Source organism: Podarcis muralis, chromosome 2, assembly GCF_964188315.1.
Source record: "Podarcis muralis chromosome 2, rPodMur119.hap1.1, whole genome shotgun sequence".
NCBI classification, from domain to species: domain Eukaryota; kingdom Metazoa; phylum Chordata; class Lepidosauria; order Squamata; family Lacertidae; genus Podarcis; species Podarcis muralis.
This window is the reverse complement of record NC_135656.1, coordinates 69,897,005-69,921,711: the sequence shown is the minus strand read 5'-3', so window position 1 is coordinate 69,921,711 and position 24,707 is coordinate 69,897,005. Positions and strand designations below refer to the sequence as shown.

Sequence of the window (24,707 nt, the reverse complement as noted above, 5' to 3'; positions counted from 1 at the left end):
CTGCATGTTTGTAAGTTTGAGTTTAGTCTATGAAATTGTTTTATTTAAACTACAACCACCCAGAAATTCCTGTGTAATTGCCGCACTGTACCACTGGAAAAAAAATAAAGTCCCTTCTAAGGGTAAACTGAGAGAGCACCTGCTAGTGCCATTGTCTGCCTCTGTGTCTTCACTGTACACACAATCCTGCTGTACACACAATTCCAGGGCTGTGAATAATGCTGGTCTATCTTTATACAATATAGATATAATTTGGAAAGCGGCCTGAGATAGGAAGGGGGACACAACTATGCCATGATTTTATACCTGCTTTAAAACCAATTTAAGGCCTCCGCTTTGGAACTGGGAGGAAACCCTATCAATTAAGCCTAATACAGTATGAGGCCAGTATAATATGTTAGAGTAGAGGTGTCTTGTGTTCTTTTCCACCTTCCACTCCCCACCGTCAAGGCCCTACATAAAATTCCTGTTTCAGCCTGGGGAAAAGGCCTTGTTGAACAATCTTGCATTCTTCAAGAAAGAAACGTAACTTACTGATGTCCTCAAGATGCACAACATGGCCACCTAGAGACTACACACATGTTCATTGATTCCTTATCTCATTTATGGCATGTATGGGGAACCTATGGCCTTCCAGCAGTAGTTACTAGATCAGGAAGCCCAACCAGTCAACTAATAGCAGCAACCAGAATCTTGTCATTTTGTGCTTTACAATTTACAACAGCTTTCTTGCCTCCGTATTTGTATACTAGCTCATGACACTGCAAGAGGAACAAGGAGATGCAATTTCATGTCCCACCACATACCCTCCCCAGAAATGTATCCTTAGCAGAACCTCTGCTAGGGAATTCTGTTACAATTTGCAGGAGAAAATGGTTTTCCAGATTAGAGATGACAGGAAAGTGGAACAAGCTATCATGGTAAAGCTGAGGTCAAAAACACACAAGCATTTTGAAGCACTTCAATGATCACTTGGGAATCATACCCAACTTCAGTTAATGCACAGAAAAAGTTATGCTTTGTTTTAAATAGCACCACGCCAGCAAATGCAGAAAACATTACCCCAGTTAAGTTCCCCAAATGCTCGTCCATGCAGCCCTGTGACTACTCAACTGCAATGCCACCATGAGCTTAGAAAATATGATGAAAGGTAGCCATGACAGAGTCATAAAATACATTGCATGGGGGGAAATGAAGATTTTTCTTTCACTCATAACACTAGAACATGGAGTCATGCAATTAGACTCATAACACACAAAATAAAAAAATATTTCACAAGCATGCAATTAATTTAAGGAATTTGCTGGCACAATAATTGGATGGCCACTGTCTTAGGCAGCTTTCAAAGGGGATTTAGCCAATTCATGAATGATAAATCTACCAACAACTATTAGCCATTGTACCTTTTGGAACCACAGAAGCAACATGCCTCTGACGATCAGTAACAGAGGGACAAACACCGAAGAAGGGCTGCTATCTTTAGTTTCTGCCATGCCTGTGGAATTTTTTGAAGCATCTCTTGGGCCATTGGACGAAACATAATACTGGACTAATGGGCCTCATCTGATTCAGCAAGGCTTTTTGATGTTCTCAATGGTGACAAAAGAGACATTTCAATGCAAGTAGGCAAGCTTAAAATATGAAAAGGTTATTCCCAAATATGTACAACTGTATGGGGGGAATGGAGGGCTGGAAGGTTATATATTTCAAGGCAGAATACATCTGTTCTCAGGTGACGCAGGAAATAGAAGACGGTATAAATGCAACTGTAAATCCACCTTCATAAAGGTAAAGGTACCCCTGCCCGTACGGGCCAGTCTTGACAGACTCTAGGGTTGTGCGCCCATCTCACTCAAGAGGCCAGGGGCCAGCGCTGTCCGGAGACACTTCCGGGTCACGTGGCCAGCGTGACAAGCTGCATCTGGCGAGCCAGCGCAGCACACGGAAACGCCGTTTACCTTCCCGCCAGTAAGCGGTCCCTATCTACTTGCACCTGGGGGTGCTTTCGAACTGCTAGGTTGGCAGGCGCTGGGAGCAACGGGAACGCACCCCACCACGGGGATTCGAACCACCGACCTTTCGATCGGCAAGCCCTAGGCGCTGAGGCTTTTACCCACAGCGCCACCCACGTCCAAAATCCACCTTCATACCTGGTTCTTAACTGATTTTCAAAAGGTGGTACAGGTGCATTTAAAACTACAGTGGTACCTCGGGTTACATATGCTTCAGGTTACACACTCCGCTAACCCAGAAATAGTGCATCAGGTTAAGAACTTTGCTTCAGGATAAGAACAGAAATCGGGCTCTGGCGGCGCGGCAGCAGCAAGAGGTGCTTCAGGTTAAGAACAGTTTCAGGTTAAGAATGGACCTCCGGAACGAATTAAGTACTTAACCCGAGGTACCACTGTATTCTATATAACAGGAGGCTCAAAAGCCCTCTGAGCAATACATGTCACATCTATCCCAACCAATTATGCAAGTGTTGCCAGACCCGTCATGTCATCCAGCTGCATACAGTTGTGTAAGCTAGTAAATATTTTATATATCTCTACAAAACTAAGTTAATCTCTTTGTTCTGCACAAAACAGAAGGCTGGAAATAATCCATTCGCAGTGTCAAATATCACCAGAAAAGTTTTCTTTTCCAGGTTTCACAACCAAAATGACAAGTTTAAGACCTTTATGCAATGTGTGACAGCCTGCAGTTGCATTTAATGAAGCACAAATGGTGTTGAATTTTTAATTCCCACAGAAATGTCTTCACCACCTTCAACCCACCAAATTGTTTTGCCTTTGTTTCTAGATACCATATTATTTCTGTTTAGCAAAGCCCAACAAGGGAGTCTTATTATAGAAATTGTACAATGAGTTCTTCTGTGAGAAACCCTGCTATGTCAAACTGTAGATTTTCCTAAGATTTGTACATTGTTGTTATTAGATATGACACAGATGGGATGTGAACTTACTGTTTCCATGCTTTGAAAATAAGCAACAGCGCCAGCAGTCCCTGGATTCATTTACAACTTGAGGTGCTGCTCCACTGGGGAAATTGCAGCGAAAAAGAAAGCACCAAAATACACTCAGTTAAAAGCCCCCAGAGCCATTCTCAAATCTGAAGGGAAATGTGCCGAAAACTGGCTTAGGCAAATCTGGGAGGTTGGGTGTGGAAATGTCTTCATGTGGGGTTAAAGACAACGAAAGAAGTATGATAAAAACTGGATTTCCTCAATAACATATATTTTATATTGTTTTGTTGTTGTTCAACATGCAGCTTGCCTGACCCAAGGAATGCTTAGTCAGAAATTAGAAACACAGCATTCAAGGGGTCCAATCTGAAACACTACCTAGGAAGTAAATCTCATTACACTGGATTCAACTAAATTGTCATATGCATTGAACGAGGTCACTTTGTACAACAGGCCTTTCCCCTCCTCCCCAACACCTCCAAGACAGATTTGGGGAAGTCTCATTGCAGGAAAACCGTGTTCTATACATAGATACCCCACCTAGCACTGAATTCCACTCACTGTATTTAGTGGTACTTCTAACCAAGCATGCTTAGAATTGCACAGATGCAATCCTAAGCATACTTACCCAAATAGAAACAAATACCACCATGGATTTGTATCCAATTCTACTTTGAATAAGAACCACTGGAATTAATGCACTTAAACTGTCAAATCTGTTAATTTCAAGGAGTCTGCTCTAACATTAGATGCAACCCATGAACTATTTCCAAATAACCATGGTTAGGATGCAAGGGTCCAATTCTGTGCACACTTAATTTGCTGTACGTCCTCTTTTATTAATTCTGAGAGCTGTAACTTCAAAAAATAATAGTCCCCTCAAGCAACAGTAGACACTGGATTCAAGACAGGACATTATTCCTACACTTTTTAATAGCTCTGTAGAAATGGCAATCATTGCAGGTTTTCCAGCTCATCCCCTGTTCAGCCCATTTTCGATTATCACTTCCATATAAGAATTGCATCCTTTAGGCAAAACTGCATATAAGCTTCATCCAATATTGAATTTAGCAGCCGTAATGGTCCGTGACTCCACCCATCCAGGACTATGGATGTCCGGCCGCTCGCTCTGAAGAAGCTTGGTGTGGCAGGAGGAGCGTCTGAATTCCCTGGCAAGTAAGGAAATAAATAGCCTGTAGCCAGAATCAACATCATGTGTATAATGGGCACCATGCCATCAAATTTTACGACTTCTGTAACATTTCCCCAATCCTTGTACAAAAAGTTCATATTAATAGATAGATGATAGATAGATAGATATAGATAGATGATAGATAGATATAGATATACAGTATATGCCTGTAGTCTTTGTCCATGGAGGTCACAAAGAGTCGGACATGACTAAACAACTAAACAACATGCATATATATATATATATATATATATATATATATATATATATATGCAGGTTTTGGTGTCCTCGGGTGTCTTCCCGTGTAAAAGTTGGGGTGTCTAGGCGACGTTTCGACGAGGTCTCACTCGTCATCTTCAGGCTGGTGCTTTCGGCTTCTTGTTACTGGAACAGAGCAGGATCTCAGTGTTTGAGTTCCTATAAATACTGTTGAGGAGGTGTGGCCTCTAATGTTCTTGGGCAGAGAGGAAGTTCCCAGGCTAGTGTGCCTTTTCTTCTTTTGTTTCTTAATTACTTGAGGGATATCTTGAGTGATTTCTTGAGTTGTATCCTGAGTACCACTTAGGTGGGTCATTAGGTGTGGATTAGTTGCTAAAGCCTTTGTGTCTTGACCTCTTGAACTTTGTGAAGAGTTTTTCTGGGAAGATGGTTGTACTGCATTTTGTTGTGCTCTGGCTTGGCTTCGTGTATAGGGGCGAGCTGTGGTTTTGTGGTCTGTGCCAGCCAGATCTGTGTAGGGATTGCAGGGGGGTGCAGCATCCGGAGGTGCCACCATGGTTTGGCTACTGGATGGTATCTGTAATTCATCTGTGGAGAGGGTCTGGGTTTGGGTCTGGTGTGGTTGATTGGTGATGGCGTTCTGTGTGCCTCTGGCTCTGGTGTCAGTTTTTGTGGGGAGGGCTAATTTCCAGATGTCTGGCAAGCGGGATGTGTCGTCACGCTTGTTCATGTTGTGAGGGTGTTTCTCTATCTCGATGGCTTCCATGATTATTCTCTTGTGGTGATGTTCCATGTTAAAGAGCAATTTGGAATCTGCAAAATTAATTTCGTGTCCTGTTTCTTTCATGTGTTGGAAAAGAGAGGAAGTTTTTTCTTCTTTTTTGACGGCATTCTTGTGTTCTGCGATACGTGCATTTATTCGTCTGTTAGTTTGTCCAATGTACGTGGCTGGGCAGACTTTGCAGGGTATTTCATAGACCCCTTGGTTTTCCAACTGGATTTTTCCAACTGAAACCCCAAGGATAAAATCCAGTTGGAAAACCAAGGGGTCTATGAAATACCCTGCAAAGTCTGCCCAGCCACGTACATTGGACAAACTAACAGACGAATAAATGCACGTATCGCAGAACACAAGAATGCCGTCAAAAAAGAAGAAAAAACTTCCTCTCTTTTCCAACACATGAAAGAAACAGGACACGAAATTAATTTTGCAGATTCCAAATTGCTCTTTAACATGGAACATCACCACAAGAGAATAATCATGGAAGCCATCGAGATAGAGAAACACCCTCACAACATGAACAAGCGTGACGACACATCCCGCTTGCCAGACATCTGGAAATTAGCCCTCCCCACAAAAACTGACACCAGAGCCAGAGGCACACAGAACGCCATCACCAATCAACCACACCAGACCCAAACCCAGACCCTCTCCACAGATGAATTACAGATACCATCCAGTAGCCAAACCATGGTGGCACCTCCGGATGCTGCACCCCCCTGCAATCCCTACACAGATCTGGCTGGCACAGACCACAAAACCACAGCTCGCCCCTATACACGAAGCCAAGCCAGAGCACAACAAAATGCAGTACAACCATCTTCCCAGAAAAACTCTTCACAAAGTTCAAGAGGTCAAGACACAAAGGCTTTAGCAACTAATCCACACCTAATGACCCACCTAAGTGGTACTCAGGATACAACTCAAGAAATCACTCAAGATATCCCTCAAGTAATTAAGAAACAAAAGAAGAAAAGGCACACTAGCCTGGGAACTTCCTCTCTGCCCAAGAACATTAGAGGCCACACCTCCTCAACAGTATTTATAGGAACTCAAACACTGAGATCCTGCTCTGTTCCAGTAACAAGAAGCCGAAAGCACCAGCCTGAAGATGACGAGTGAGACCTCGTCGAAACGTCGCCTAGACACCCCAACTTTTACACGGGAAGACACCCGAGGACACCAAAACCTGCATTCCTGTACCCGTGAAAATCTACGAAAGCATATATATATATATATATATATGAGATCTATTATACCGACACCAACACAGACAACACTCACAAAACAAACACAAAAAGATACTACAACTACAAATGCAAAGCAGGTGTTACAGATACTGTACATCCCTAATTCTTAATCATTTCTATTTGGCTTCCTTCATCCTCAACGCAGGTCCGGTTGTATACTTAGTAAACTGTTTCTTTCTCAATTCCTCTTCTCTATTTTGCTCTTTATCTTTTTTTTATATAAATAATTTTTATTGAATGATTTTATGTTACAAAAAACAATACAGCTATATTACTATTTTGCTCTTTATCTTACATTCTTACACCATAATTTGTTTTGCGGTAATTAGTCAAGACAAGTCCAGGTATTAATCTGAGTGCACTGTTTTTTCAGATACTCACTATATTTTCCCCATTCTTCTTGAAATTTATGTTTGGATTGATCTCTAATTGCCTCTGTCAATTTAGATTATTACGTATATTTTTAATACCCCGCCTTTCGCCCTGACAGGACTCAAGACCATAGGCGTAACCAAGGGGAGGGCAGGGGGCAAATAAGTCAATAAAAATACTTAATTGAGGCTCTTCCCACCCCTCACCATAAATCCTGGAAGCTTCTTCTAGAACTAAATGTAATAAAAAGTCCGATTACACATGCTCTATCCCTTTCTAATTCTAAGAGCGTAGTCCCTATGCAGGAGCGGAGGGCTTTGCCTTTTGCAGCACCCATTTCCCCTTTAGCCGCGCGCTCCGGGAGGGGCGCGAGCACTTATTAGCCCCGCCCCTCAAAAGGGGCAGCCGCAGTGTCGGAAGCTTTAAAAAAACACGGGGGGGGCTTTTTCCTTTTTTTTTTTGCTCCCGCGCCTTAATTAATAACGTCATTTCCGTTCCGTTCCGGAAATCACTGAGATAGGAACCAAATTTGAATCCGGCAACCAAAGTGAGGCTTGAACTGGAAACCGAGAGGTTCATTGTTGGGCCTGATAGCGGCTGCTGCAGGAAGAGCGCTCCTTCCAAGGAAGCTTCCCGGGTTCAGGGCGGGGGAAGGAAGCCGGAGGACAAGAGCTCGAGACGGGCGGGTGAGCTTCGCGTGTCCCCTCGAGAGAAGTCTCTCCCCATCCCCAGCTCCGTCTCCCTGGAGCTGGGCGAGAGGACTGGTCCGTGGGCGCTCTTTTTCTCTTTCTCTTTGGTCACGGCTGCCAGCCTTTTATAGGCAGACGCTCTGTGAGTTTGGGAAGCTGCCTAACTGTACATTCTTATTCTTCTTCTGTTCAGTCCCCGCAACCAAAGCTTCTTTCCCCACCGCTCGTGAGGCTAGTTATTCTTGGAAACACTGACTAGCCCAGGGTAGAGATTTAAAGGAGGGGTTCTTAACCTGTGGGCTTCAGCAGGTTTGTGGAGTTGGAGGGGGGAGGAATTATTATTATTATTATTATTATTATTTACCCTCTTCATTTCCTTCCTGTTGTTTTGAAAACGGTCTACAGGGAAGGGGAATCTGAGGAAGAGTTTGCAGCTTTCATCAAATTCTGAAAGCGGTCTGTGCTTGTTGAATCCTCCTTTTGATAAGGGGCAGTACAGTGGTACCTCAGGTTACATACGCTTCAGGTTACAGACTCTGCTAACCCAGAAATAGTACCTCGGGTTAAGAACTTTGCTTCAGGATGAGAACAGAAATCGTGTTCCGGCAGTGGGAGGCCCCATTAGCTAAAGTGGTACCTCAGGTTAAAAACAGTTTCAGGTTAATTAAGAACGGACCTCCAGAACAAATTAAGTTCTTAACCCGAGGTACCACTGTACTTTGTCCTAATGTTTTGCAAATACTTTGTAATGAATATCTGACCTATATCTTGCTGGCTAGGTGTAGCTGACGTACTGAATATCCCATATTACAATTGGTGTTGCCCAGTTAAGTAACTGGCTGTGACAATGAAAGAGCTTCGGAGGGGAGTGTAAGGTGTTTTCACTGGCTGTTTGGGACTATAGAGCAAAACCAGAAATGCAGGAAGGAATGCTTTCCCCTCTGGATTTTGCTGCTGTTATTTTTGTCTAAGTTTCCAGTAACCTGGAATGTAGTGCAGGGCACAGAGAGATCAGCAAGTGCAAATTCAGTTCTTCAATGTACAGGTGGGGAAAGGGAAGCAGCATTCAGGATATGCCCTTGTGACTGTTTTCTTATTGGGCAGAACCTCTTTTAAGTTTGGTGTTTCTTTTTGCAGAGAGGCTGTTCCACATCTGAGTCTTTGCATCTTTTTCCTTGATCTTGCAGTTTTAAAGGATGCCTATCCGTGCCCATTGTACCATCTGCTCAGATTTCTTTGATAATGAGAGGGATGTGGCAGCTATTCACTGTGGACATACTTTCCACCATTTATGGTGAGTACTGTATAAGCAAATGGCAAAATTGGTGGAGGAAAGTTATTTAAGAACCAGAGCAACTTTCCTTTTTTTTTTTTTTTTTTTTTACACATCAACTTTTCTTTACATCTTATTTGTGAAATAATACTTGGAAACATCTTATTTTTTACTATTTATTCATTAAGAGCATTTTTAACCTGCCCTTGTTCAAATGATTCCAAGGCACGTTACAAAGGGAGCAAAAATAAGAGTAAGTGTAAGTAAAATATACAGAATTTGAAAAATCCAACATGAAAACACAATGAGTTATAACAATGAGAAAACATCTGGGCAAATAGAAGTTTCTAGCTGGCTCCCAATTGTCAGCAATATTGGTGCCTGCCATACTTCAGAGGAGTAGGCTATTCTATAATCGGGGCACCTCCACAAAGGGTGCCATATCTCATGCCACCGCATGATGGTGAGACAATGAAAAGGGCCTGTTCCTCTGTATCTAAGGGCCCAGGCAGGCTAATATTATAGTTGTAGGTAGAATAGAAAGAAGCATTACGGCGTTTTTTTGTTGTTGTTGGCTGGTGTCTTTGTGGTTTAGGAGGGGGGATGGATATGTTGATCATCAAGAAACTGCAGTTATAGAAACAGTGTGCTGCTTAGGAGTAGGACAATAATTTTTCTCTGTCTGATAAAATAGGTCTGTAACTCATTTCCTCAGTTTGTTGTGTCCTCTGTTTTTCCTTCTGTGTCACGGATGCCTGTCAAAATATTTGAGGACTGAAGGACCAGGTTCACAGTGGTACTAAGCCATTTCTAGCCTAATGCTCTGTGTGCATATTTTGTGCTACAGTGGTACCTCGGGTTACAGATACTTCAGGTTACAGACTCCGCTAACCCAGAAATAGAACATCGGGTTAAGAACTTTGCTTCAAGATGAGAACAGAAATCGCGTGGCAGCGGGAGGCCCCATTAGCTAAAGTAGTACCTCAGGTTAAGAAGTTTCAGATTAAGAACGGACCTCCAGAATGAATTAAGTTCTTAACCACTGTATTTCCTATATTGAAGATATGTCCAAATGAGTGTTTCAAGACAAACTCTATATATTCCTAAGACATATCCATATCTTATTCATTTATCATGATTTGTATCACTTTATAATCATATCACAAGCAAGCTTGCATGCCTTGTACCACACATTGTCTACCAAGCTAAATACTGTCCCAATGGCAACAGCAATAATACTTAAGATGTTCAGCACTGTGATATTGCAAACTGAAATTTCAGCAAAACTGCTTTATTTTAAATGGGAGTTGAAATGAGTGAAACTTGCATGGAAATAAATCTCAGGGTAGTAAGTGTGCACAGGATTGCAGCCCTGTGTATTACAGGGTGTTGGCCCTGTGGCAGAGTTAATTCTAAAACTGTCTGTCTCAAGACTAGATGAGTTTTGACCGTAACTGATAATACCTGCGTGTAGTGAGGTGTGCAGGTGTGCATATTCTCCAGAGAATATTCTCTACAAACTGTAAATTCTAATGTAAGATCCAATTTTACATCCCACATTTTAAAAATGTAGTAAATAATAAGTCAAGCTATGATAGTGCCAGTGTAAGTAATGAATAATGATTTTTTTTTAACCAGTTACATTACTGGGCATTGTGTCATTCACCATTGACAGTTCTGAAATGTGAGCTACAGAAAACATTTTTAAAACAAAATGCTATTCATTTAATTTGATGAACATTTGAATTCATTTGTATTTCAACTACTGTATATGTAATAGCCTTTTTAATATTTTGGTGTGACCTTATTTTTAGCAATTCTATACCCTTGGCGATACAGTGTGATTTTTTTTTACAGAAAGTAGCTTTAATGCTTTATACACTTAAAGTATCTAGGCCTATACAATTATGTGTAACAGCATGTGAGGTGGCCTTGATTTAAACAGTTGACATTTCTATATTTTTATTTAATGCCAGTAATTGGTTTTTGCAGTGCCATTCAATGGTAAAAGGTGCCATTTACCTGAGACTGACATACTGAGAACAGGGCAAGTTGATTTTGAATGAGAAAATAACAGAACAAGAAATAGAGGAGGCCATTCAAAAGGCACAACTGGGAAAGTCTCCAGGACCAGATGGACTGACGGCTAGATATTATAAAGCTTTGAGAGAATGTTTAGTGCAACCACTGAAAGAAGTTTGCAATGAAATATTGGAGGGGAAAAGGGCACCTGAAACGTGGAAAGAGGCCTTTATCTCACTTATACCAAAGACAGAGACTGAAAAGAACCAGGTTAAGAACTACCGCCCGATATCATTATTAAATGTGGATTACAAAATTTTTGCAGACATTTTAGCAAAAAGATTGAAGAAAGTATTGACAGGTGAGATTCATAAGGACCAAACTGGCTTTCTCCCGGGAAGACACATGTCTGACAATGTGAGGAATATAATAGACATTGTGGAACTGCTGGAAATGAACATTAACAGAAAAGCGGCTTTGATTTTTGTGGACGCGGAGAAAGCCTTTGACAATATTTGTTGGAGTTTTATGAAAAAGAATCTCCAAGGGATGGGGGTAGGCCAAGGTTTTGAAAATGGTATAGGTGCAATTTACTCTGAGCAGAAGGCAAAGCTAATTGTGAATAATGTGGTAACGGAAGAGATAGCTATAGAGAAAGGAACACGACAGGGATGCCCTATTTCCCCCCTACTTTTTATACTGGTCCTGGAGGTTTTGCTAAATATGATTAGAAAGGACCAGTTGGTTAAAGGAATTCAGGTCGGAGTGAGAGAGTATAAATTAAGGGCATTTGCAGATGACCTAGTTTTGACTTTGCAGCAGCCAATCACTAGTACAAAAAGAGTTTTAGAACTGATCGAGACATTTGGTCAGGTTGCAGGATTTAAATTGAACAAACAAAAAACTAAAGTCTTGGAGAAAAATCTAACAAATGAAGAAAAAGAGACATTCCAGAATGAAACAGGTCTGGAGATAGCAAAAAAAGTGAAGTACTTGGGGGTGAATTTGACAGCGAAAAATGTGAATCTTTTTAAAGACAATTATGATAAATGTTGGACAGAAGTTAAGAAAGACTTAGACATATGGTCAAGGCTGAAACTTTCCTTGTTAGGCAGAATTGCTGTTATCAAAATGAATGTATTGCCTAGAATGTTATTTCTGTTTCAGACATTACAAATAATAGACAAGATGGACTGTTTCAAGAGGTGGCAGAAAGACATATCGAAATTTGTTTGGCAGGGCAAAAAGCCAAGAATAAAATTTAAGACATTAACAGATGCGAAAGATAGAGGGGGTTTTGCCCTGCCGGACTTAAGACTTTACTATGAATCAGCAGCCTTTTGCTGGTTGAAAGATTGGCTGCTCCTCGAGAATACAGACATTTTGGATCTTGAAGGATTTGATAACAGATTTGGTTGGCATGCATATATATGGTATGACAAGGTAAAATTGCATAAAGGTTTTAAGAACCATATGGTGAGGAAAGCTCTGTATAATGTCTGGATAAGGTATAAAGATCTGTTTGAAAGTAGAACCCCCAGGTGGTTGTCACCAATGGAAGCAAAAGAGGTGAAAAAATTGAATATGGGTTCTAATTGGCCTAAATATTGTGAAATTATAGAACAAGATGGTGAAAATGTAAAATTGCAGAGTTTTGAGAAACTGAAGTTTAAGGTGAGAGATTGGTTACATTATCGACAGATAAATGAAGTATTCAAACAGGACAGAAAGAAAGGCTTCCAAGTGGAGAAGTCAAAACTAGAAACAGAACTGTTAGAACCCAATACTAAAAACTTGTCAAGAATGTACAACTTGCTGTTGAAATGGAATACTCAAGATGAAATGGTGAAATCTAGTATGATTAAATGGGCACAGGATATTGGGCATGACATCGAGCTTGCTGACTGGGGGCAGTTATGGACCACTGGTGTTAAATTTACGGCATGTAATGCCTTAAGAGAAAACATTATGAAAATGATCTATAGGTGGTACATGACTCCTGCTAAGTTAGCAAAGATCTATCATTTGCCCAACAACAAGTGTTGGAAGTGTAATGAAACGGAGGGAACTTTCTATCACCTTTGGTGGACCTGCCCGAAGATTAAGGCTTTCTGGGAAATGATCTATAATGAAATAAAAAAAGTTCTGAAGAGAACGTTTGTTAAAAAACCAGAGGCCTTTCTCTTGGGTATGGTGGGCCAAATGGTGCCAAAGAAGGATAGGACATTTTTTATGTACGCCACTACAGCAGCAAGAATTCTTCTAGCAAAGTATTGGAAGACGCAAGATTTACCCACGTTGGAAGAATGGCAGACGAAGGTGATTGACTATATGGGACTGGCAGAGATGACTGGCAGAATCCGAGACCGGGGGAAAGAGGCGGTGGATGAAGACTGGAACAAATTTAAAGTTTATCTCAAAAACTGTTGTAATTTGGAAAATTAGGGGCTCAGAGTTATAAGAGATAAAGAACTACAGTTGTATTAATAACTAATTGAAGCTAAATATATGAAAGATAATTAAGTCTATTATCAGAGGGTTGCTGAAAAATCTTGAAACAAGAATGCAGAAAAGGGGTGGTATGGGGAAGTCGATTTTGTGTTTGTTTATGTTTATGTTTTTGCTATGTTTTTTCTTTACTTATGGAAAACTAATAAAAATTTATTATAAAAAAAAAAAAAGAGAGACTGACATACTGAAATATATTATCATATAATGATAATACATTTAATGTTAATGGCTTCTTTTTTTATATGCATGCATATAGATTTGTTTATCAAGCTATGTTTTAGTCACCAAAACAGTTATTAAGTGTTAGAGCTATTAGAAGCACAAGATAGCCCATTACTGAATTTACTTGTATCAAACCTTAACATGCCAATTTTCAATTTCAAGTTTGGTGCAAAAAATCAAAGAATGTGAATTCACTGCATTGCCCCATTGAATAAAAGTATTTGTACAGTTTCTGGTTGCCATCTGAACAAGTTTACCCATGAATAAACATGTATGTTAACTAATTATATCATTTTCAATGCATTAAAATGAATATTCTCCTATTTTTTAAATGAGAATTCTCTAATATTCTCATTAATTGAGAATATTCTTGAGAATTTAACATCACTACCTGTGTGGTTCATGTTAAGAAGCACCATTTGTCAACAATCACTTTGTCATCTCTTCCCCTCTAGCCTCATCCAGTGGTTTGACACAGCACCTAGTCGGACTTGTCCACAATGCAGAATCCAGGTGAGTCTTCAGCCTATGCTCACTGAAATAATCTGTCATATTTCATCGTCTTTACCATATGAGTACTTTGCCTTCCAAGGCTGAGGAGTTGCAGTAACAACCTGTCCAGACTGGGTGGAGGGGTGTGGTCGGAAGAGAATGAAGACTACCCAAATGAGAGAAGGTAACTTTGGAGAAGGGGCCCATCAACCTTGCTTCCTTGAAGCATAATGTCATGGAATTACTATAAAGGTGAGAGAGAGAGAGGCACTCCTGCGCTCTCTCTCTCTCTCTCTATGCTATTGGATTGAATCTTCCCATTGCTTTGCTTTTACCAAAGAAGTGTAAGCTAGATCATATCTCTTCAGGTAGAAGGTTCATTGCTTTCACTTTAAGTACTGTAAGTTCAGCATTCAACTGATTTAGAATTCATCTTTTATTGGCAGAGGATTTTGATGGCCTCGGCACAGAGGTCCAAATCTGGAGAAAGGTGATTATGTTTGGGGCCCACTAAAATCAATAGGACAAGTTAGCTGTGATTGATTGATTGATTGATTGATTGATTGATTGATTTTCAGTTAATTTCAGTGAGATTTATTTATCTGTTTTAGAATATTTAAATCTGACTTTATAGCTATTGAGACACTCTCAAAGCAGCTTAGAAAATATTCTCGCAATAAAAATCACATTCAGGTCTGGTATCAGGATCAGAAATAACATGGTGTCTCCATGGTGCCAGGGTTATTCAGGTGGCATTTCCTGCTCTGATCCTTGGTGTCGCTCTTTGGTTTTTTCCTACTAAGCAGCAGCTTCCATTTATGTCCTCTGGGAGTGCGACTAAGCAGCTGGACCTCAATGAGCCCATGATAGAGGGAGGTCTTCCATTGCAGATAGTCTTGAGTATAAGTAGCTTTCTTCAGATTCTTCTTTAGAGCCCCTTCTCTTTGAAATTACTAAATCTAAGCCACTAGCTAGCTAGCTAGCTGTACAAGTAGCTGCAGTTAGTTGTTGACTTATGTTTCTTGAACATCCCTTTGTGGATAATGGAAATAGGAGTGGGGATGCTGCAGATACAAGGAAAACTCAAAAGTCCTGCTGTTATATGTAATATAATATGTGAGCTGTTATATGTAAATGAGCTTTTGGGATGGTGGCCATAGTGTAGTGTACCCTGTTAATACGGCAATAATTAGAGTCGAGACCTTTGGTATTTGGCTGTTACAATGTCATTTATTAGCTTGAAAGGAACGCCAGTGTGCAGGTGCCAAGCTGCATGTTGCCTTCTTATTTGTCTTTTTCAGTCCTTGCCAGGTCTTAGCCCTTGTTGCTCTTCTGACTTGTTGATTCCCTCTGTTCTTCGCCGCCTCTCGCATCTTTGGGTTACCATGGAGCTATCATGAAATAACATCTTATGTTGCTGTAACTATGCAATTAGCTGGTGTCATGACTGTATATAATACTTAAAACACAAAGCGGTAACTGCATGGGGGAGGTGGAGAGAGCTATGAAATTCAATTTCAGTAATTTTTTTTCCTCATAAAGCAAGCAGCACGTACTTGGATTTGGCACAGCATGAGCTTAGCCTCAGCTGCTGAGCTAAAGCTGCCAGAGAACAAATTGCACTTGGTTCCAAGGTGCTTGAATTGTTTTGTCCAAATTCCAAAATTTTGTGCTGGAATAATGGCTCCACACTTGGAAAGTCTGTTACTGGAATTCTGAGCCAAAGAATTTCATAGCGGCAGTAGCGATGTGAAGTGCATCATATGCTACATTGCAATATGCTAGACAGGTCACATTAATATCCCTTGCTGTGCCTGATGCCCAACAGAACTGTCTTTCCTCCAAGCCCTGTGCTATAGAATATGGTTTCAAGTAAACACAAGCAATCATCCTGATTCAAGGTCAGGGGTGTGTGGGTGTGGGCGTGTTAGATTAGATGTGTCTTCTGAAACCTCAATATTTACATTGTCTTGAAACATCATTTCCCATCTTACTGCAACAGGCACCTCCTTTTTCACAGTCATGTCCTTATTCTTTCACGTGTTACGTGTAGGTTGGCAAAAGACACATAATCAACAAACTGTTCTTTGATGTTGCCCTGGAGGAACAGACAGGACTGGATGCAGAAAGTCTACAGGTATGTATGTGCAACAGCTTGCTCCCATCATCTAGGTTAAAAAAAAAATCTCCCCTGTAAATATTTGCTGTCATTGGCTAGACATAGGATCAAAGGTGAATCTGCTTCTGCACTTGTTTCTGCTTCTGGAGGCCCACCTCAGTTAGACTCTACATGACCTCAGATCTTTGGGTTTAAAAATGCTTTCATTTTAAGAGCAAGTTGACATGAAAGGAATTATATCAATTTCTTCCAATTTTCTGCCATTCAGACTCCTTTCAAAGAGCATGGCCTTCTTAATTATGTTTGTTTTTGTTAGCCTCTTCCTATTATCCTCGGATATTGTGCAGATCAGGAGTAACACAGCTATGTTAAAGCCTGGAGGCTGAATGGAATGTTGTTCTAGTTGCCTGTAGGAACGAGCGAAGAGAGGATAGTTTGCAATCTTTGCAGTGCTCATTGGGTGGAAGCTGTTAAAAGAATACGGTCTGTTTATAGTCTTCATCTGACAACTCGGCACATAGTTACATTTTTACTGTTCCTCAGTGTTATCAGTTAGCTTGCTCTGTGAGATCTTTTGATCCACAACAAGAGAAAGAGACATTTAAAAAATAATACAAAAATTAGATTGTGCAGTGTGTATGGGTGTAGGATGTTGCAAGACTTGGAAAAACATATATAATCTTATGATATATAATCTTATGATACATACTATAATCTTATGATACATACTATGTTACGAATAAATATTTAAGACAAGCTTCATCTGGGAAGGTACATTAATTATAGTGCAATCCTATATGTGTTTACTTTGAAGTAAACCCAATTAAGTTAGAACCAATGGAACCTACCCTAAGGTGAATGTCTGTGGGATTGCAGCCTTAATGTGTTTGAGATCACTACCGTGCTGGCAATGAGAAATCCTGAATGCAAAATCATGGCGCTAAAGCGCTGTGTACTCTCAACAATAATTTATCCTTGGCAAAATGCTATTTCCTCTGTATCTTAGTCATTTAAAAAGTCTCCATTGACCTTGATATAATAGGACTCTTCTACCCTCTTGTGTTTAAAGTTAGCATGTGCTATGGTTGTCATAATTAGAATTTCCATGACAACAAGTTTTGTGTCTGTGTGCCTAATTCCCTGATATAGGTAACAGTTCCATCAGAAATAAAGCTGTCATATTCACAGAAAAGCAACCTGATAAATGTGCTCAATAAACAAGGTAGTTGTATAGATTCAAAAATAACTTGATGCACATAAAAGCTCTCTTTATGTTTACTAGGATTTCTTTAAGCATATTATTCAGTAGGTGCACTATTCAACAAAGGAAAGTTATTACAGATAAGGATGACTGAGAATTAAATGTGTTCCTGTCATAGCAACAACATATCTTGAGTACCTTAAGTAACAGTTCAGCCAATTGGCAAAGTGAATACTGAAACACTTCTAAAAGAAAATGGCTTATGCTAGCACACCTAGAGAGCCATAGAAAGCATTAGTTCACTTGAATGAAGCAGCAGTGGTTTGCCAGGTGTTACTCTTGAGCTGCAAAATACTGAAAACCACATTTTTTTCAGAGTAGGATGGCATGGCAGTAAAGAGAAACACCATCTCTTGGTTTGCTTCCTGTTATAACAAGAACATTCTTGCCTATAAGTTGGCAGCTGCTAATAGTTATTAGCATATATAGCACTAATGTTAGTTTTATATTGTGGATGCTACAAGTCCATGGAATTGAGGAGGGCTCAATTATCTTGCTCCAGTATTTAGAGGGGTAGATGTGTTGGTCTGTTGCAGCAATTGGTCTGTTGTGACACCTTAGACTGACAAATTTAGTACGGTATAAGTTTTTTGTGGGCTAAAGTCCACTTATTTGCGACCCTTTAAGGTGCCCCAAGTCTCTCATTGCCCCCCCCTAACTTGTCACTGGCATAAATTTTTTAACCATTAATGTATGTGCAAATAGCCCATGCGTTGCCCAGTTTCCCTTAAATAAAAATGATCCACATTCTCAATTAGTTATGGGCTGAGGTACCACCATAAAAGGCTCCTTCTACCTTCACTGCTTCCTTTCTCTGCTTCCAAACTTAGCATTTGCACCAGGTTTCTTCATAATTCCACATAGCTGATTTCCTTTCCCTGATATGCTTCCCGAACGTGAAATGAACCCTGGGCTGCCTCTTTCGTTGCACTTTCTGGATCCCAGTTGACTTGGTAGAGACCTCATTCCCTTTCTTCTGTCACATCAAACTTGGCAACACTTTCGCCTACATGTTTTATTATAGGATCAGCTCTTCCTCTTGTCCCATTTTGATATAAAGGGACCATTAGGTCCAGTCGTAGCCAACTCTGGGGTTGCGGCGCTCATCTCGCTTTATTGGCCGAGGGAGCCAGCGTACAGCTTCCGGGTCATGTGGCCAGCATGACTAAGCCGCTTCTGGCGAACCAGAGCAGCGCACAGCAACGCCGTTTACCTTCCTGCTGGAGCGGTACCTATTTATCTACTTGCACTTCGTGCTTTCGAACTGCTAGGTTGGCAGGAGCAGGGACCGAGCAACAGGAGCTCACCCCATCGCGGGGATTCGAACCGCCGACCTTCTGATCGGAAAGCCCTAGGCTCTGTGGTTTAACACACGGCACCACCTGCATCCCTCCCATTTTAATATAGGTACATACAAATGGAGGGCAGGCATAAGCCCTTTTCATCTCTGCCCTAAGCTTCCCTTATCAACCTCCAGGCAGTCTACTGAGCTGCATCATTGAGATTCCTATAAAACACATCTCAGCTTTACTTCAGTGGAAGAGAAAGGAAGCCTTAGTGTACATATTGCTGGTATTGTTATCAAATAAGGGAAGAGCGATACTTTGGCTTCTACCCTGCCCATACAAGCTGTGTGTGTACAATCATATTTCACTCTGTATTATGTTGTCAGCTTGTGTTTTCTATTGAATCAGTGCCTTCTGATTTATTTATTTAGTTTCCTAACCGTTTTATTTCAACAACATATTTGCCATGAGATTCTAAAAATCCATACAATATACTGCAGTGCACCATGAATGACATGCTTGGTGACCTTATTTAATTAATTACTTTATTAAATTAATATAGACATGATGTCTTTGCATGAATAGTTTCAGTAACATGCTGTGTTTGGTGGGGGGTGCGGGTGCTGTCATACTACATTTCACTCAATGCCCAGCTTATTGTCTGCTATGTCCTGCAGGCCTAATTCAGCCTTTATGCTTTCTAGGGTTTGCAGACTCTCATCAGATTCCACCACCCCCCCACCTGATATATCAGCTTTTCCTTTTTCTTTTTAAAGTAGAAATATGAGCATGAAGTAGATCCTTGTTGGCATCATTAAGTACTGTAAATTCTGGCTATATGCCATGTATTTTCTTTTTTCAGTATTAAATACTGCCAGCTGTTACAAACCTCCTTTGGGTGTTTATTTGGCACCTCCTCAACCTACTTGGTGCCAGCCAGTTCATTGCTGCCCTTTCATCCAGCTGCTGTTCTGTGTCGCTATCAATTTCCAAGCTCATTTGAATGAGCATTAAACAAGGCTTTGGTTTGACTCATTGTGCCTCTATCCAGATGCATTCATAAATTGCTTGTTGGACTCTGTCCAAACACTAGTTTTGTAACACTATTGCACTCCAGCTAATTATCCATTGATTACAAATATTAGTTAAAAATATTTGGGACTCCAATTCTTTCTGGCAGGATCTGTGCTTGGCTGGCTTGTTAAGTTAAAATAGTGTTGAAATACTTCTTTGTTGTTGTTTTTCCCATTTGAGATTTCTAAAGCTGTTTGACAAAAGCAAAATGACAGTGTGAGAAATAAGACAATCGCTCTTGATGTTTTTTTCAGTTCTGAGCTCCAGCCCTCTGCCCACTTCTAAAATAATCCTAGGATATAGGTTATTAATAAAGCTTCGACAGTTGTGACTATTTTCTGTATAACTTGGTCCATGTGAGTGTGAATAGTGTTTGGGTAGATATCCTAAGATCACTCTGACACACCTTTTAAAGCTCTGATGAGGGCTTGTATGTTGTGCTGCCACCTAATTTTTTTTTATGTGTTATATTTCAGAATGAACTGGATAGGATGAAAGCCCAGTTAGCCATGAAAGGTGAGTTAAAAAATAGAAGAGGAAGAGGTTTGCCCTTTAGTAAAGTATTTATGTGTCTCAGTAAAGTACAGTGGTGCCTCGCAAGACGAAAAGAATCCGTTCCACGATTCTCTTCGTCTAGCGGTTTTTTCGTAAATGCCTCCTTGTTACGAAACTTGTACCTGCCTAATGTCAGTGGTTTTGTAGTGAAAAGTTGCAGAGGTGTTGCATATAATTGAGAAACCAAATAGAAGTAGGAAACGGAGGAGGGGAGAGGATTTTGTCAGCTATCTGAATGATGGTCCATGTGTCTGGTTGCTCATGTGATTCCATTTCCCCATTGCTTTAAAGAGCATTATAACTTTAATTTTAGAAATGCTTTATGGAGACAGTTAAGTGAAAGCCTTGGAGACTTTGTTGATGGCTTTTAAAGCATTGTCTGTAGGCAGCTGTGAGTCATAGGCAGTGAAGGGAAAATGTCACTCAAAATGAATGACAGAAATTCCAAAACATGAGAATGCAGTAAAATGAAGAGATTTTAAATGAGCAACCAGGGAGGGTTCTTCTGTTTCTAACGAGCTGTCTTTTCCCATTGGACTGTTTGCCTTCCTCTACATTTACAAATTAAGGAGCCCAAAATAAGCTACACCTCTCCCTGAGATGAACAACTTCCCTCATAGCTTGCATACTGAGACAGGAGCAACTGCTATATTGAACATGAGGGTGGCTTGTAGCACTGTACCTTGCTTGGTTAAGAAACACATTGAAGCTTTGACACACTTTAGGTGCTCTTTGGAGGGGAATAAAAGGCAATTATCTGCCTAATCAGTTTTGCAGGCCTGCCATATCTCTGATATAAATGTGTCTTTTATGAAGTCTTGATGGTCCTGTAAATTTTGTAGATGCACAAACTGGGACAATGTGTTTTGTTCCAGGAATTAAACGAAGTACGGTACATTTAAATTTCTTGCTCAGGGCGCAAAGTGTGGTGAAAGTAAATAAGTTAGAATAGGAATGTAACAATACAGTAACATAATTGTTCTGTGTGTCATCGTTGTCTCACTATTCACAGCAACAGCTGAAATCTTACCTAAGCATGTACCCAGCACACAAGGGTTCACACAAAAAGCAGAATACAGAGCCTTTCAAAGTCAGACATCAAAATTTCATGGTTTTGTAAATGTTATGTTTATGAATAATGCTGACTCCCTGCACAGTACTTAATTGTACCAGAGCTTGTTTTGATGCTTGGGAGGGTGGGAGCTGATGGCTACCATATTGGCATTGCCAACTGAACAGGTTCTGAAGAGAGCATGCTGTTACTCTTGTTCTAAAGAAACCTTGAAGCTTAGTAGAGCTTGTAACAAGGATTATTTGAAGTGGCACATGGTTCTTGCAGAACAGATTCAGTAATGGCCATCCAATAGTTCCAAGCAATTTCTAGACCAAGGGTGGCTAAATTGGATCCCTCCAGAAGTTGCTGGACTACAGCTCCTGTCATTCATGATCATTGGCCATGGTGGCTGGAGCTGATAATAGTTGGAGCCCTAACAGCAACTGGAGGGCCACAGGTTAGCCACCCCTGTTTTATGCCTTTGAAAGTCCCCCTTGCTTTGCTTGTTGTTCATCACGTTCCTGCCCCAAGTCCAGAGACCTACAGAACTTGGGGAGATTTGTTTGAAGCACTGTAATTGTGTTTTTTTGTTTCAGAGAAGGAAAAACGGGATATCCAAAATATTGTGAATTCACTAAGGGAGACCCTGGATTTGCGTAATGCCACCATTGAATCACTCCAGAAATCTGTGACTCAGATGACAATGTTGTGTGCTACTCTCAAGGTATGTTCAAAATGGTCTGGGTCAGTACTGTAATATGATAAGATTCTCTTCTGGTTACCATATATCTGAAGGTAAAAAGAAGAAGTGTGAGATTGTGTGTTTGCGTATAAGATGCCATCGTACTGTAAAATCATTTAACCTTCCTGATTTCAACCATACACAGTTGATGGTGAGCTGATTGGAACTGTGGGACTTAAATCCAAGTAAGGTGAAGTGCTTACAACCTCCTTTTATGCCAGGTTTTCCCAGTGCAGAAAGAGTTTTTAAGATCTCTGCCTTGGTTGGGGGGGCCAATGCGTGCTCAGTGCATTAGCTTGCATGGAGGCAATTTGAGTATACGTGCTTCCATGTATACATTGAACCCTTGAAAATGAGCTGCCACATAGGATGTGATTGTACTGTATCTTAAATACATCTCATGGTATGACTTGAAAGTTTTAATGTACAACATCCAGCATCCTAAAGTAAAAAGTCCTTTTAGACTTAGCAGGGGAGACAAAAAATGAAGCAAGTATAAACCAGGCAGGGGAGACTTCCATCGTGGAGTACCGGATGATTCTAAATCTAAGGTTTTGGCATTTGCTTTATCTTAAAAAAGCCCAAATGCAGGATGTAATACTTTCTTGATTTTGCTGGTTTGGTGTTCGCTCAGGGGTGGGGAAAACAGGCTGCTTGGCAGGTGAGGCTGGCTTGGCCGAATCACCTGATGTCATGTATGATGTTAGGTGTGATCAAGTAACTAGACAGCTGGGCCATAAGGACTTCTGAAATGCTTTAGAAACTCTGGGCACAAGTCCCAACAATTGGGATTTATGGTGCTTCAGAAGCACTATAAATCAGAAGCCCCACATGCAGTGCTTCTGAAGTGCCAACAGTCAACAGATCATTGGGACTTGAAAGCACAGCACTGTACTCCTTACAAGCCTCTTGCATAGAGCCCATTGTCAGGGCATCAAAGTGTTTCATAGCCTGACGTCAAACGGGCCTAGAGGCGGAAGTGGATCAGAAACTGCCCTTCCGGCCAAATGCATTTCCCTACCCTGTGCTAAACTGTCCCTATAAAAAAGTGACATTAGCATGTAAAAGTAGCTGTAGTGAGTCTGGTCTGTTTTGAGAATGAATATCTCCTCCTGCATTGCTTAGGGATACGACCAAGTGGGATCTGGGAGGGTCCACCTCTGTGTGTGTGGATAAATGATAGGATATAGATGTGATAAAGAACCTTATAGTTATTCACTCTTTTCTCTTTCTTTTTTATATCTTGGTTTTTTATTCTTGTTCTGTAGACTAGGCTGATTTTAATGGTATTTTATGCCGAAAATTTTCATTATATTTTTTAAAGGAATCCGACCTTAGCATCTGCTGAAGACAAATGTTTGTTGGTTTGGTTTTAGACTACTAGCCACATCCTCTTCCATCCCATCCAAAAATAATGCCTAAGTAAATTGATTTTTACCATAATTCCTGATATGATGTCCTCATAAGTGATAGGTCCATGGGTCAAATATTATGCCTTGAGAAAGGAGACTATAATATTTTCTCAAATATTATGCCATGAGAAAAGAGGCTAAGCTGAAAACACAGTTTGGCTGTGTGATAGTGGAAGACATTTTAAGTGAGAACTTCCATGTCAAGATGCCTTTCTGGAAATGATGTGAGTTAGATGGGTTATAACGACTTGTTTCTGCCTTTTAGATCTCTGTTGATATGAATGCAGTTTTATGAGTTGGCAAGCGGAAAGGGGTTGTTTCTCTTGGTACTCAACAGATGTCGCATTTTCGGCTGCACTTTTAACGTGACATGATCAGCAGGAAGCTGAGATACACAAATCATTCATGCTATCTTTTCATTGCTCTTCCATATTCTGACCTCTCCCAGAACAGTTGATGTTTCAGTGAAGTGTACTTTATTCGGTGCTTTTTCTAATCATGCAGACCCTGCAGCTTCTCTAAGACACTGGGGCTAAGCCTATTAATTATGTAATCTGAGGCAGCCGCACCTCACCCCAGATTTGGAGACAGCTTTCAAACTTTGTATGCCTTTTCTGTCTAGAGCTTAGAATTTCTTCCCAATTCTGAAAAACAGAATTGCAACTGAAGCTGTCTCCAAGCATGCTATCAATGTGCGGCAAGTGCCAAACGGGCGAGCTTTTCTTTTCTTCCTTGGCTGTGCTGGAGAAAGCCTCTCTAGCAACAGCAGAAGCTAAATCCACTGTGCCCTTCCTGTTCTGGCCATTAAATGCATTAGCATTACCAGCTAGATGCTGCTGAGGAGTTAAAAAGCTAAAATGGAAGTGTTGGGAAGAGTTGTAAAAACTGGGAATTAATGAAGACTGAGTGAGCTCTCATCAGCCAGCCAGCATTTTAGGCATTCATTACTGTAAGTACATGAGGTAGTGAAGTAGTATGTTGACAAATACATCTAGAATATTTCACCTTCTGTATGGAGTAAAGCTTAATATCATCTTGTATAGATATCCTAGTCTTTGACCAGTCTTTTCTCTGAAGTATGATCAAACAGCATTGCTTCTTCCCTAGCTTTCAGTTCAGAGGGAAAGTAGGCAGGGTCCTTTGAAGTTTGTGCCAAGCTGACCAACCCAATCAAAGCCTGGAAATCACAAGTGTATTGAAGGGGGTTTATTTTCTT

The 24,707-nt window shown here is 40.6% G+C and overlaps 1 protein-coding gene and 1 long non-coding RNA gene across 8 annotated transcripts in view; one reads left to right on the top strand and one right to left on the bottom strand.

The window, feature by feature from the left end:
* Positions 1–551: 551 nt before the first annotated feature.
* On the bottom strand, positions 552–7,193 carry LOC144326987 (uncharacterized). The gene is made up of 3 exons (XR_013391942.1): positions 6,789–7,193; positions 2,143–4,134; positions 552–1,778 (listed from the first exon to the last, which is right to left on the bottom strand). It is a non-coding gene; the product is annotated as an uncharacterized LOC144326987 (long non-coding RNA).
* A 110-nt stretch (positions 7,194–7,303) lies between these two features.
* Positions 7,304–24,707, top strand: part of TRAIP (TRAF interacting protein) — a 28,879-nt gene continuing 11,475 nt past the window's right edge. The window contains exons 1-6 of one of the 7 annotated variants that reach the window (XM_028718616.2): positions 7,304–7,326; positions 8,656–8,762; positions 13,952–14,009; positions 16,042–16,125; positions 20,205–20,244; positions 21,934–22,061. In XM_028718616.2, the coding sequence (XP_028574449.2) occupies positions 8,665–8,762; positions 13,952–14,009; positions 16,042–16,125; positions 20,205–20,244; positions 21,934–22,061 (408 nt within the window). In that variant the 5' untranslated portion in view covers positions 7,304–7,326; positions 8,656–8,664. Of the gene's footprint in view, positions 7,466–7,516; positions 7,611–8,605; positions 8,763–13,951; positions 14,010–16,041; positions 16,126–20,204; positions 20,245–21,933; positions 22,062–24,707 lie in introns of those variants that run through there. The other 6 variants (XM_028718615.2, XM_028718619.2, XM_028718620.2 and 3 more) reach the window with 6 other exon arrangements.